Here is a 14,141-nt window from a genome sequence, read left to right on the forward strand (position 1 = left end):
TTTGAGACTTTGACATCTTCAATTGGGATATTTTGTGAGGCACACAGTAATGGAAAGGGAAAGTATATTGGGAAGAGGAAGGCGGTGGCGGGGGAGTATTCAGAAGCTATTCAGAGCTTGTTACCAAAAACGGCTAATCCATTTCAAACAAAGTTTCAATTCTGAATGATGATCTTATTCAAAACGTCGTTCTTCGTAACTTGCTTCTTATTATATTAAATGGGGACGGTTACAGTGCCCATTCTTGTATAGTTGACGGAACCATTACAATATAATATATTTTATTGGTTACTTGTGGTACATTAATAAATATGTGAAATTGAATTAAAAACATCATACGTCGTAACTTGCTTCTTATTATGACGGTCCGCCAAAACACAATGTTGACAGTTCTGTCGCAGTACAGTTAAATACATTTTTATTAGCAATATTTTGAAATTTAAATTGTACACTTACTGCCTTACTAAAGAAAAACCACTTCACATTCGTTAAACTGTGTTATTGTTACACACTGTATAAAGAATGTGAAAGTTAAGATTCGAATCGGTTAAAATTATTTAACTCTGTTTTATAAATTTTTCAACAATGTTTATTGCGACTTACGACGAAAGCGCATTAAAATATTCTTCACGCGCAAAAGCCGCGGTTGACAGCAGTTCTAACGTCTATTGAAATATCTTCACAAATCATGTTTTGTTCAGAAAATTATCAATTGACCATTATGTTCGTATTATTCAACATATTTGTGTTATTTTTCGTCAATTTTAAACAAATAATTGTATAATAATAGCATTTGTTAAATCTATTTTTGTGTTATGACATAAAGTCAGGTTAAAAGGTTTAGATATGCCATTAATATAATTGAATTACATGGTCTGTTTTTTCAAGAACTTCTTTAACGTGATGTTTTTTATAACTAATGCACGTGTTGTTAACCGTGTATTGTACCTATAAATAAACGTTTCAAACATTTAAATTTTATTGATGTTGTATCCAGAAAATCAGGAGCCAGTTAAAATTTTTTTTAAATGTATGAACGAGATAAAAAGTGAGTGACAGTTTTCTTGCAAACTCTTTAAACAAAACGACTGTGTTTTTTAATTTTGAATTCTCTAAGGTAAATTTTGTGACGTTTTTGTGGTAAGCTTTTTTTCAAACATTTTTCATGTTAAAATATTGCACTTTTTAAGTAAGTAATAAAGTATATTTCGAATACAAAAATCTAAAAAGTATTTTTTTTATCAAATTTCTAAAATTTTATTCATTCTTACGACATCTTCAAAATAAAGAAATATATAGAAAATTTAAAATACGATGATAACTTATTATTATTTCAAGTTAACACAACAGATAAACAACCCCCCGTTGCTGGATATCTCATGTATCTCTCCATGAAATATTTTATGTCAGTTTCTATCTAAGGTTTCAATTAGTGAGGTTTTCACCTAGACGGTCGTTTATCAATTGAATAAAATTTTCACCAAGTTTTTAGCACGACCGATAGTTTTATCGCAATGTGTCACTAAAACATCGTGTAACGGTGAGGAAGCAATGTACCTAAATATGTAAATTCATTATGTTCTAAAAATTCAAATATTTAATATTTGATGGTTACCTTACCATTTAAGTATGTTGTCACAAATCTAGAAATAAGTTGTCCCGGACAGAAATTTATATAAAATTTATAACACTACAGGTATAATATCATTTTCTTTTTACGGTAACATTATATACGAATAAGTATGTAATTACTGTTAAATGTGACCCCTTTCTGTGCGAATTTGATTACAATTGTTTGCGTTTTGCTTTTTTTTACTAATTTTTAAGGCTGGCAATAATAGTTAAGAATTTTGAAAGAAACATACGTTCGCGAGATGTCTGTTGGAATATGATTAAAGATATCTTCTGTCTTTTTCGTTTTCATATAAGACGTGTGAGAAGGAAGATCTTTTATGAACGTCTTTTAGGACGATCGTCGATGACGTGGATATGACCTCTCCCTGAAACAAGTTTACATGGTCAGGTGGTACTTTAATACTTTACTGAAAACCATAGACAAAACATAATGTTCAAAATCTGTTATTATCTGTACCGATTTGAAAAGAACTTAACCCCAATTTACGTAAAATCGTTGAACTGTATTTTGAAAACTTAAGTAATATTTGATGGATTTGAGCGGAAGTGTGAAAAAAATGTTCTGGCACACGGCCACGCTTAAAAAGTGACAACACGTTTTTATCGGTTTATTTCTTCAGAGTTAAAAACCTTACATAACAATGAAACATTGTTACTTTGTTGTATAAAATTAAGTAAAAAAACAAATAAGTACATTAAAGAAAAGAAAAAAAAAACTAGCGGGAAGTGCAACTTTATTTATCTAATGAAGAATGCATTTGATTAGCTGGTATTTCAGGCCGTCAACCTTGGCTGAAATGTCGTGAGGACTCTCACGGTGGGAGATACGGCGGACGTATAGAAGATACGACCAATTACTTTTTGCTCCTAACTCGGGGCAGAATGTCGTATACGATGGTTACGAATGAGCTGGGTTACGCCTACAAAATGCACGTATATGGAACATAAGTCAAAATATCTCACGTCTAAAATCACATCGCCGTCTTTCGCGAGAAGAAATTGTGTTGGAATTTGCGGATGTTTGTAAAAAGGGTTAATATCTTGCGAATAGTTTTTAATGACACTAATTTTATCATCCATTCGAACTGTCCATGGCAAAACTGATATTGTTTTTTTTCATTTGTTGATGTCTTAATTACCTACCTTTGGTTGTCACCTGAGAATTTATTATTCATACGAATTTTACGATTCTTGCTAGACACAATCTGAACGTTTCGTAAAACTTGTTTCTTAAAATTAAAGTTCGGTTATTATTTTATCATGGGTCGGTTTTTTCGCAGTACTTGGATAATAACAGAACTTGAATAAGACCTTTAACTTTGAAATTAGATGAATTGTTTTTTATATTCTGTCGAACAATAAGCTCTATGTTTTTATTTGAAATACTTATTTGTTTTATACTACCCCGAAAAAGGCATGGTCGTTGCCATGCCACTAAACAAATTGACTTAGATCTCAGATAAAGCTTGGCGTGCAAATATATTTTAGCGATTCAATAAATACTTGCCTAAATTTGTAAATACTTATTACATGTTCTTGTCTCGGTTGAAAACAAATGTAAATTGGAACTTTACAAGTTTTAGCTTATTCACACGATCATGTTCTTATTGGCATTCACCCATCTAACAGGTAGTAGTACCTACCCACGAGTACTACAATGAGGTGATGTATTTAAATATTATATAGCCCCTTCTACTATGAGGCTCCGTTTCAGTTTGACCAGTGTCGTGATTCCCACAAAGGATTGTGCCCGGGTTAATTGGAACGCCTTTTTCTGGGAGTGGCGGGATTAAGATTTCTGATCCCAGTCGACTTTCGCATCGTGGCCTTTTTCATACATTATAGATTTTCTATATTAATAATTAATTACGTAATAAAAATAGGCTGGCACTGTATCGGTGCCCCTCCTTCAACTAAATAAATTTTATATTAAATTAAATTGAATACCGACTGTATGAAATTGACAAGCAAACATCCGTTTGAACTGAGAACTTTCAGTTTCCGGACACGGAACTTTTTTCCAATTTTCATTTACCTGGTTTGTCCACCGGACTGGTGATTGATCTTTTCCATTTTCATGAACCCTTCCAGAAATACTTTTGGTAAGTCATATGGTACTTTTCGAGAGGCTTTGGAGGACTAAATCAGTCCAGCAGTTTGTCAGTGTGTTCTCTATAACATATGTGTCCTAGTTGTCCGAGGGATATGCAGATACTTCCTGCAAAAACACATATCAAAGTTTCTTTTCACTAAATATTCATAAATGCACGTTTTGTGCGAAGTGCACACGGCGAAAACTTACTGATATTAAATATTATTTTATTAAAAATTATGTCAAATTATTCGTTTTCCTGTTGAAAACGGGACTGCAGACCTATGGCGAATAAATTGAAAGTAAAATTATAAAAAATCAGTGAGGCACGAATATGTTATGAAAATGTCGGAACACGTGTTCTTAGAAAATATTATTATTTTGGCATCTCCATTGGCATGTCCATTATATTTATTTAGACAAGGCCACCTGCGTGAACACGAGATCAGATATAGGATTAATATTTTATTAGGAAGTGGGCATGCAATCACAGTTTTAACAGTATTTTGACAAAAAGAGCCGTACCCATTTTCTCTGTGCAATTACAAAAAGATTTGGTTTCATATTTTTTAATTTTATTAGATGTGCCTTGGTTTTGCTATCGTGTTAGTTTATTATAACTATTTTGGCTTACGTAGGTAATGCGTATTGAAAATTGAAAGGACCTGAACTAAAGTTTCATTTTACTATGAATACATTTATTATAACATTTGGTGGATCGGTTATTGAAAATATGATATTTTTATTTTTAAAACAAATATTGGCTGGAGTAAGATTCGAAAGGCGCAGATTTATTTTCATTGATGATTGTCAGTCAACCATCTTGGATAATATAAACATTTAAAATTTAATGCTTTAAAACTTGCAGGAACGACTTAGTCATTTGAAGATCATATCAAGCATCAAAATGCGGTTAAATTTTGCATATTTATATGATTTTAAAGTTGATTTATATCGTATAGTCAGTATACTATACTAGTCAGTTGTCTTAGCGAAATCCAACATAAAGGCCTTGGTAACAGCTAGAAGCGACTGCATCTCCACTGCCCCATCTCGCCTCCGCCCCACTATTAATGATGCCGGGTGATCGTGACCAGGACCGCGGAGTGTCATTAACGAAGCCGATCGTCTGTCTTCCGAGTATAGAAAAAAAACAACGCTAAAAACAAATTAAATGCCTCTACGGGGTGCCGCGGCGATTGGCGTGCGCTTCACAATGCGCGGTAATGGAATATAAACTGTTATTTGTGGGATGGTCGCTAGATGTCGTGTTGGTGCCATTTCAGTATCGAAGGCTATTTTTTCAGGTATATTCATCTGCACTATGATGAAATACCAGGGTTTGATTTATGATATTACTACTTGTCATTGTCAATGTTTCCATAAGCCTACAACTCTTGTTAAACGACATATATAGTCAAACTTGGTATGGACGCGTAAAACTTGCCTAAAGATCGATTTTTGACGAAGTAAGATTAAATGTAAAATGAAGTCAATTTTTTTAGTTTAGGTTACAACACCAATTTTACATGGCAAATAAGATGGAAGAAAGCAATACCCATTTGTTGATGATTTTTTTATATTTATTTACCTGACGAGAGGTGCAAGCCAATAATGTGAAAGGTCTCAAAATAGTATTCTTCTTAAATGTACTGTGATACACATGATTCCATAAAGAGTTTATTAACTCTCTCGAGTACAATCTATACTTATGTATGTAGGTATGTTTCGTATACTTTTTGAATAAAAAATGTACATCTTTTTCGTCATATAAGATAAGGTAAGCCATGAGGCTAAACACATTTCATTGCATTCACATGTTATTGCGATCTATCGCTTATGCTACCTGCCTTTTATGAGACGTTTTAATATGAGAACCTTAACAGAACAGGAAGGTAGGTACTCAGGAAATAATTATTGGATTGATTTTATTTTAACGTAGTTTAAGTATTTACTTTTGATTAATGACATATTAATAAGCTACGCCAGGCTCCGTTGTCAATGTACATCACGATATAAGAAAATGAGGATTTCATTAGTCTGCTTACTTCCATTTATACTAGATTCAGTCACGATCACTTTTATCTGGCACATTTATTTATATTGCTTAAATAACTACGAAGGGTTTGTTACATTGGTTAATTTGGAAACTTATGTGTTTCAAGACTAACGATATATATGTGTGAACTTTCGTCGTATTTTTCGTAAGTTTTTTTTTAAAATTTCATTAACACCTCCTTAATTGTGAATAACTCGTGCTTAGGGAGAGAGTGTCGTTAATTTTTTTAACATTAATTCATTTTCGGAATACTACAATGCATATAAACTATGAAATCAAGGAAATATGTGTACAGAATAACAATACGCTACTACTAATAATAATACGAATAATACGCTAGATATTGCACAAATAAATAAAATATTTTACAGAATATTTATATTCTAAATTCCCTTGTATATCTAAAGAAATATTTTTAACACTGATTTTTTCATACAATAAAATACCAAACAGCCAAATTAGTCTGCGGTGAAGAGTATTTTAAGTTTATTCTTAAAATTTTCTTATTTTTTTTCTGCTTGTATTTTTTAGGGAGTTTTTTAAAATATTTAATGACTGAGTATGTGTAATGGTGTTGTGCCGTTGTATTGAGTTTAGGGATTATTATTTGTCCCGTGGTTCTCGGTCTGGTGCTCAATGACTCTACTATATATTGAAGAAATGCATTTTTTGATAGATTCTGTTTAATTTTAAAACTTTAAATTCTTGGAGTAATTCACGAGTGGAGTAATCTGACGGTTTTTTTAGAATTATTTTAATGAGTCTTCTTTGGACTGCTCCAGTGGGGAGTTGTCCATAGGAGTTAGTTGTATATGCTCCTCCCCAGTCTTTTATTTTGTATGGGAGAATTGATTGGGCTAGCGCATAGGTAGTAAATCTTCTATGGCATTGGTTTTTGAAGGATATTTCTCAATTTAAGGAAAATGTAGTAAAGTTTACCTATTTTTTTATAGTTCGTTGTATATTTTCTGTCCTTTTATTGTGTCGATCTATTAGTATGCTTAAATATTTAATGTAATTTTTTTTTTGTCAGTATTGAGCATTTTGGTGAGGTGCGAACAGTTTTTACAAGAGTTATGAATAATGATTTTCGAATTGATTGTCGAAAGGTTTTTGTCCCTTAGTATAAATATTAGGTAGAAAGTTTTGTTTTTTCCGAGTTTAAGGATAGGTAATTGTCATCCAACCGTCGTTTTAACCTGTTTATTTTTAAATTCGCGCTTCGATATGCTTCTTCCCAGGTCTTTTTTCTATGATCAAGAATGTGTCGTCAGCGAAAGATATTATTTTTCGGAATAGATAGCATTTCGTTTACATCATTTATCATAAATAATATTGGACCTAGGACAGTTCCTTGGGGATTCCAACTTCTGAACGTTTAGGTTCACTCAAAACAAATTGTATCGAACGCATTACGCAATGCTACCCAAAGGCCGCAAAGCAGCTGTCTGACCATGGGAGGATAAGAAAGCTGTATTTACCCGGCCGGCGAGTACTGAGCACAACGCGCGTCCGGACACAGTATTTACGTGGTATCCCCTCCCCGGCTGGAGAGCATTGGGCACATCGCAAGCCGTGGACCCAGTATTTACGTCGCATCCCCTATCCTTTGCCCAAGCGAAGACAGGCCAAACAGTGAGCGGCAACGGCTAGCCAATCAGCGCAAAGCACGATAAACCTAGAAATATTTCTCTTTTCATATATAATTGCGCAAATTAATGTTAGATTTGCGTGAGTCTCGCCGCAACAATGCTAAATAAAAATATACAGGTTGAAAGGCTGGACTCACGTCTATGTTGTAAAGTAATATTGAAATATGTAAACATTAATATTAAGTAGTTATAAGGATTTCCTCACACCAATGTCGGTCTGAGGACCCACTGATTCATATTGTACAATTTATTATAAAAACATTAAAAATGCTAGGGAAAAACAGTTTTCATGAGATGAAGCGGCGTAAAGAGTACTATTGAATAAATAATTTTAATATTGACTATTAAAGTCATATGAAAACACACGAAGCTGCACAAAAATGCACCTCGTTTACGCGGGGCGTTTCAGACGCGCACACACCGATGTGTGCACGCCCCCGCTAGTCCTATATATACCGCGCGTAAAGCGATCTCAAGCCTCTCTCTTCCGACATCTACTCTGACCGCTTCACTCTGGACTGCTTCTCCCGCTGGAACTACTACAACCGCCTTTGACTTCTAACCTCTCGATTCCTTGGACTACCTACTGCTCTCTCCTTGGATACACGACATCACAGCAACCGGAAAAGGCCCTGAACATAAAGCAGCTCACCGACTAGAAGATTCAGCACCCCTTATTTACAGTCAATGTAAAGGACTTGCGTCTGATACATTGTGTGGTCCTTCGCAGCCGCATTTCCTAGTCTCCAGCTGCCAAGATGACACCATCTCTACGCTCCGGGAAGAATACATTGGAGGGAAACGGACAGAATGAGTCACAAGTCGCTGGCAGTACCCCACACCCCGCCGGTCCCTCTACAATTACGCAGCCCGCTAATGCGGCCGCCGCGGTGAGGGCCGCCCAGCCACAAGCCACTGGAATGGCGATATCGGAACATTCTCCGGTACAGATACCCATCCATGACTCATCATCAGACAGCGAAGCGTCGAATGAAGATTCATTCAAACAATTGCAGCGAGAATTGAGAGCAGAAAGGCGACGAAATCGGAAATTACAGGAGGCCCTCATCGCTTCAATAGCGGCTCCTACGAAAACACAAGCGCCTTTTGTGGAACCTGACACACATACAGAGCAGGCAACCACACATCAACAAGGTGCCATGCAGGGCGCCCTACAAGGCTCCATGCAAGGTGCCGCACAACAAAACAGCGCAGAGTACCGGTCTTCAGCATCCAACATCACGATGCGAGGCCAAACAACCCCTCTGCAGCCTGCTATCATCAACACGGAGTATCCGGCCGCAATATCCGGACAACAGCCGACACAAACTACAGCTCAAGAGGCTTCGCAAATCCCCGCAGCATCATACAACCCGGAATATCAGCCGGGCTCACCACATACGCAGTTCGGCCAGACACCGCCTGCAAACAACACATACGCGACATTCCCGGGCCATCCCACGGAGGATGACACGGCGCGACAAACCCAAGATTGGGTCAATAATAGAACGGAACAAACGGCGCCAGCAAATCCGTTCCAACAGTTTGCGGCCTTTATGACGGAGGCTTTCCGCGCCTCGCAAAATGGCGGTACTCCGCGGCAGCAGCCCGAAGAAGAAAACCGCATGGCGTCCCTTATTGCACGCCAATCAAGCGCTAAGGACCTCCCATCATACTACGGAGACGCCGTAGAGTGGCCAGCATGGCGCGCTCAATTTTATCAATCAACGTCTACATGTGGGATGACGCAATCAGAAAACCTCATGCGCCTTCAGAGAGCATTGAAAGGCAAGGCTCGTGAAGCAGTAAGTCCACTCCTATTGGACCCCACGCAAGTACCGGAAATAATGGACGTGTTAGAACATCGGTTCGGTGGTGCTCACACTATTGCATCACTGATGTTTGAAAAAATAAAAAAGTTACCGCGGCTGCCCGAAGATGCATCAAACGACGCACTTATTGAGTTTTCGGGTACAGTTCAAAATGTGGTGGCCTCACTCGGCAGTCTGAAGTGTGATTATTTATCTAACCCCGCGCTACTTAGTGAAATTGCATCGAAAATGCCTCTTGTGCTCAGAGTGGCGTGGTTGGATAAAATAGCCGATCAAGTGATAAGTGCGACAATTCAACAATTAGCCGCATTTCTAAAGCGGCTCACAAACGCGATCCCGCGTTCGGGCTTAGTTGACAATGCTCGGGCTCCAATGCGACCGCGACGGGAACAAGTATATGCGCAAAATTCTCAAACTGATACGGAGAGCGAAAAGTGTGCACAGTGTTTCAATTCGCACAAAATTCACGAGTGCCCCGTGTTTTTGGGGAAAAATGTCCCCGGACGATGGGAAAAAGTAAAAAATTCCCGACTTTGTCATAAATGTCTAGACGCAAGACACCATACGAGAGCGTGCAAATATCGTGTGTGGTGTGGAGTGGGTTCTTGTCGGCTTCCTCATCATAAACTACTGCACGACCCGTCGCGTGTGAAATCATCTGCCGGTACCTCGCGCGATAGTGAAAACCAAACTGTAACCAGTACCACGTCGTATGGACATGAATCAGTGCTGTTGAAAGTGATACCGGTAACCATATGTGGCCCAAACGGGCAAGTGTCAATTTATGCCCTACTAGACGAGGGGTCAACTGTGACCCTTCTAGACAATGAAACAGCGGACAAAGTGGGAGCAACCGGGCCGACCCGCGGGCTCCGTATTCACGGGGCAAGTGGTATGTGTTCGTCGGATAGTACATCCCGGCGAGTTAAACTATCAGTACGCGGAGACGGTGACGAATATGTTATTACGGCGAATACAGTGCGAAACCTGGACCTACCTCAACAAAACATAGCCGGTCGGTGCCAAGTGAAACCAAAAATATTATTGGGACAGGACAACGTGCATCTTATCGTGTCAAGAGAGGTGCGCGAAGACACAGAGAAAAGAATGCTGTTCCGTACTGCACTCGGTTGGATCGCGCATGGAGGCGTTCATCCCGTAGAAAATATAACGCTGAGCATTATCGGCGAAGCCGAGAGTGGAGATCAACAGCTCTCAGAGCTAATAAAACAAAACTTTGCGATCGATTCACTTGGAGTGACGTCAGCGACACGCGTAAATGCGACCATTCAGCGAGCAGAGGCTCTTATGGAAAACACCACTCGGCCATATGACACCGACCGGTGGGAAACGGGCCTACTGTGGAAAGAAGACAATACGCGCCTACCTGACAGCAAACAGTGCGCGCTAAAGCGATTGTACGCATTAGAGAGAAAGCTAGCAAAAAATAATACATTAGAAGCAGCATATAAAATGAAAATTAACTCTCTTATCGAACGTGGATACGCGCGCAAATTAAATATTCAAGAGGCGGCCATTCCAAGCCCTCGAAAATGGTACCTACAGCGTTTCATTTAGTTAACCCCAATAAACCGGGAAAGCTAAGAGTGGTTTTCGACGCAGCAAGCCGCTGTCGAGGTATATCATTAAATGATCAGCTGTTAACAGGGCCCGATCTGCTCTCCTCGCTATTGGGTAACATTTTGCGCTTCCGCGAAGGAAAAATTGCGCTCGCGGCAGATATTGCTGAAATGTTCTTACAAATAAAAATAAAAAGTGAGGACCAACTATCCCAACTATTTATGTGGAGAGCAACGCCAAATGAAGAGCCGAGCACTTACATGCTCACCTCGATGATGTTCGGGGCAACTTGTTCCCCAAGCAGCGCGCAATTCGTGCGAAACAAGATAGCTGAGCAACACAAAGTGCAATATACCGCCGCGGCAACAGCCATACAGGAAAAATTTTATATGGATGATTATCTCGACGCCGTGGACACATCGGACGAAGCCGCCAAGTTGGTACGGGAGGTGAGTGCAATCCTTGCAAGTGGGGGTTTTCTGCTCACTAATTGGGCTTCAAATGACCCTGCCGCCATTGCAGAAGTACCCTTTGAAAAACGGGCGAAATCGGCAATACCTATCAGCAGCGGGGACCACGAAAACGAGCGCATACTAGGCCTCGTATGGGACCCCATAGGTGATCACTTTCTCTACAGCTTCAGGGAGGCAGCCTCAGCCGAGATGATCCCACACCCAACGAAGAGACAATTACTAAGTATTGTCATGAAGATTTTTGACCCTATTGGTTTCGTATCATGCTTAACAATACGCTCAAAAATCCTTCTACAAGCAGTGTGGAGATTGAATATAGGTTGGGATGAACAAATAAAATCCGAGCACGCGAATAAATGGTCGGAATGGCTACTACTTCTCAGCCAGAGTAGCGTTTCTATACCACGAAGATGCTTAATTAATAAAAACGGCTATTTTGAACTCCACATGTTCTGCGATGCATCGGAGTCGGCGTGTTGCGCTATTGCTTATTTGACCGAAAACTCCCAGGAAGGCACACACTCAACTTTCCTGGCCAGTAAATGTAAAGTGGCACCATTGAAACCCCTTTCTATACCGCGCCTAGAGCTACAAGCAGCCCTAATGGCCGCACGATTGGCGGCTACAATCAAAAGGGAAAGCCAAATTCACATTAGAAGAATTCTATATTGGACGGACTCAACGACCGTCTTGTGTTGGCTAAGGACAGACCCGAGGACTTACTCCGCCTTCGTGGCCAACCGGCTAGGAGAGATTGATGACTTAAGCGAAATAATTAATTGGAGATGGGTACCTACTAAATTAAACCCGGCCGATATCGGTACAAGAGACATCGAGCCGCCCGACCTCTCGCCCACTAGCAGGTGGTTTTGCGGTCCTGCCTTTATTACCTACCCAGAAGCTACATGGCCCCGTGAAAAGGAGCCAGTCATCCGACCTGATAACCAAGTTTTGGAGGTGAGGCCTCAATATGTCGGCCTCACAATAATAAAAGGAGGCGGATTACCTCTTATTGAGCGATTTTCATCGTGGCATCGGCTCATACGCACCACTGGATGGGTTCTCCGCTTCATAAGGAGATGTCGGCCGAACCCCAACAGATCATCAGAAGGTCCTCTGAGTGCCGAAGAGACCCGAGGAGCAGAAACATTATGGGTAAAGAAATCTCAAGCAGACTCTTTCGCGGCCGAAATTTGCGCTACCCAAAAAGGCGATACACTACCCGCCGACAGTCGCTTGCGAACGCTAACGCCTTTCCTTGGCCCAGATGGCATTATACGAATGGGCTCACGGTTACAAGCCCTGAAAGGAGTTGCCAGTGGAGTACGGACACCAGTCATCCTGGATGGTGACGAGGCATACACTCGGCTCCTGATCCGCCACTATCATCAAATGGCGGACCATTCGAGCACCGAAAAAACCATGGCGGAAATCAGAGGCAGCTTTTTTATATTGAAATTGCGCACCAACCTTCGCCGAATAGCGCATGAATGCCTAGTATGCCGCATTAGGAGAGCTCAACCACTGCCACCACTGATGGGACCATTACCGGCTGCCAGGCTTACACATCACGTGAGCCCCTTCACGCACTGCGGCCTAAACTATTTTGGCCCTATGGAAGTGACAATCGGTAGGCGTCGAGAGAAACGGTACGGGGCATTATTCACCTGCCTGTCAACCAGGGCTGTACATCTCGAGCTAGCGGCCTCACTAAGCGCCGATTCAGCTATAATGGCAATGCAGCGAATGTCAGCTAGACGAGGCCAGCCCGAATGTATATACTCCGATAACGGGACTAATTTCCATGGCGCTGACAAAGAAATCCGAGACGCGCTGGAATCAATCAGTCGAGACCCCAGAGTACAAAACTACATTGCAACACAAAAAACATCGTGGAAATTTATCCCCCCCCTGTCTCCTCACATGGGGGGAGCTTGGGAGCGCCTCGTGCGCTCTATAAAGAGAGCCCTCAAGTCAACTATGAAAGAGCGCTCACCGAAAGAAGAAACTCTCCTCACGGCCCTGGCAGAAGCAGAGTACATAGTAAACAATCGCCCGCTGACTCATGTCTCTGTCGACCCGAGAGATGAGGAGCCGCTAACCCCTAACCATTTTTTGCTGGGATCAGCAGGAAAACGGCCACACCTGTCACTGTATGCGGCAAAAGAAGAAGAGGTCTGCCTAAGAAAACAATGGCGAATCAGCCAGCAATTAGCAGATATGTTTTGGCGGCGATGGATGAAGGAATACTTGTCCACTATAGCCGCACGTCAAAAATGGCACCAGCCAGGTACCCCTATCAAAACGGGTGATCTTGTGCTAATCGTGGATCCCGCTTTGCCCCGCAATAGTTGGCTCCGCGGGCGAATCATTGAAACAATGCCCGCCGCTGATGGGCATGTAAGGACCGTTCGGGTCCAAACCAACACCGGAGTGTACGTGCGCCCAGCGGTCAAAATTGCCGTACTCATGACGACACCAAACACGAGCCCTAAATCACAAGAGGCCCCCCCACGCCGCCAAAAAAGAACCGGCCGAATGGATCGCCGCCGGACAAAAGCATCCCGTCACGTTCGAATTTGCTAGGCGCAGCCGATACTGCACCGGGGGGAGGATGTATCGAACGCATTACGCAATGCTACCCAAAGGCCGCAAAGCAGCTGTCTGACCATGGGAGGATAAGAAAGCTGTATTTACCCGGCCGGCGAGTACTGAGCACAACGCGCGTCCGGACACAGTATTTACGTGGTATCCCCTCCCCGGCTGGAGAGCATTGGGCACATCGCAAGCCGTGGACCCAGTATTTACGTCGCATCC

At 40.9% G+C, this 14,141-nt stretch overlaps 1 protein-coding gene across 1 annotated transcript; it reads left to right on the top strand.

Annotated features, from left to right (window-relative positions):
* Window positions 1-12,605: 12,605 nt before the first annotated feature.
* LOC149425676 (uncharacterized) lies at window positions 12,606-13,910 on the top strand. The gene has a single exon (XM_089645995.1). It carries the CDS (start codon window positions 12,606-12,608, stop codon window positions 13,908-13,910), a length of 1,305 nt encoding a protein of 434 aa, XP_089502121.1.
* The last annotated feature ends 231 nt before the right edge of the window (window positions 13,911-14,141 follow it).

This window comes from Hesperophylax consimilis, chromosome 2, assembly GCF_061612785.1.
Source record: "Hesperophylax consimilis isolate HC1 chromosome 2, BYU_Hcon_1.0, whole genome shotgun sequence".
Taxonomy (NCBI): Eukaryota; Metazoa; Arthropoda; class Insecta; order Trichoptera; family Limnephilidae; genus Hesperophylax; species Hesperophylax consimilis.

Coding starts and splice junctions, on each gene's coding strand:
- LOC149425676 (XM_089645995.1), top strand. CDS start 12,606: ATGGGCTCACGGTTACAAGCCCTGAAAGGAGTTGCCAGTGGAGTACGG.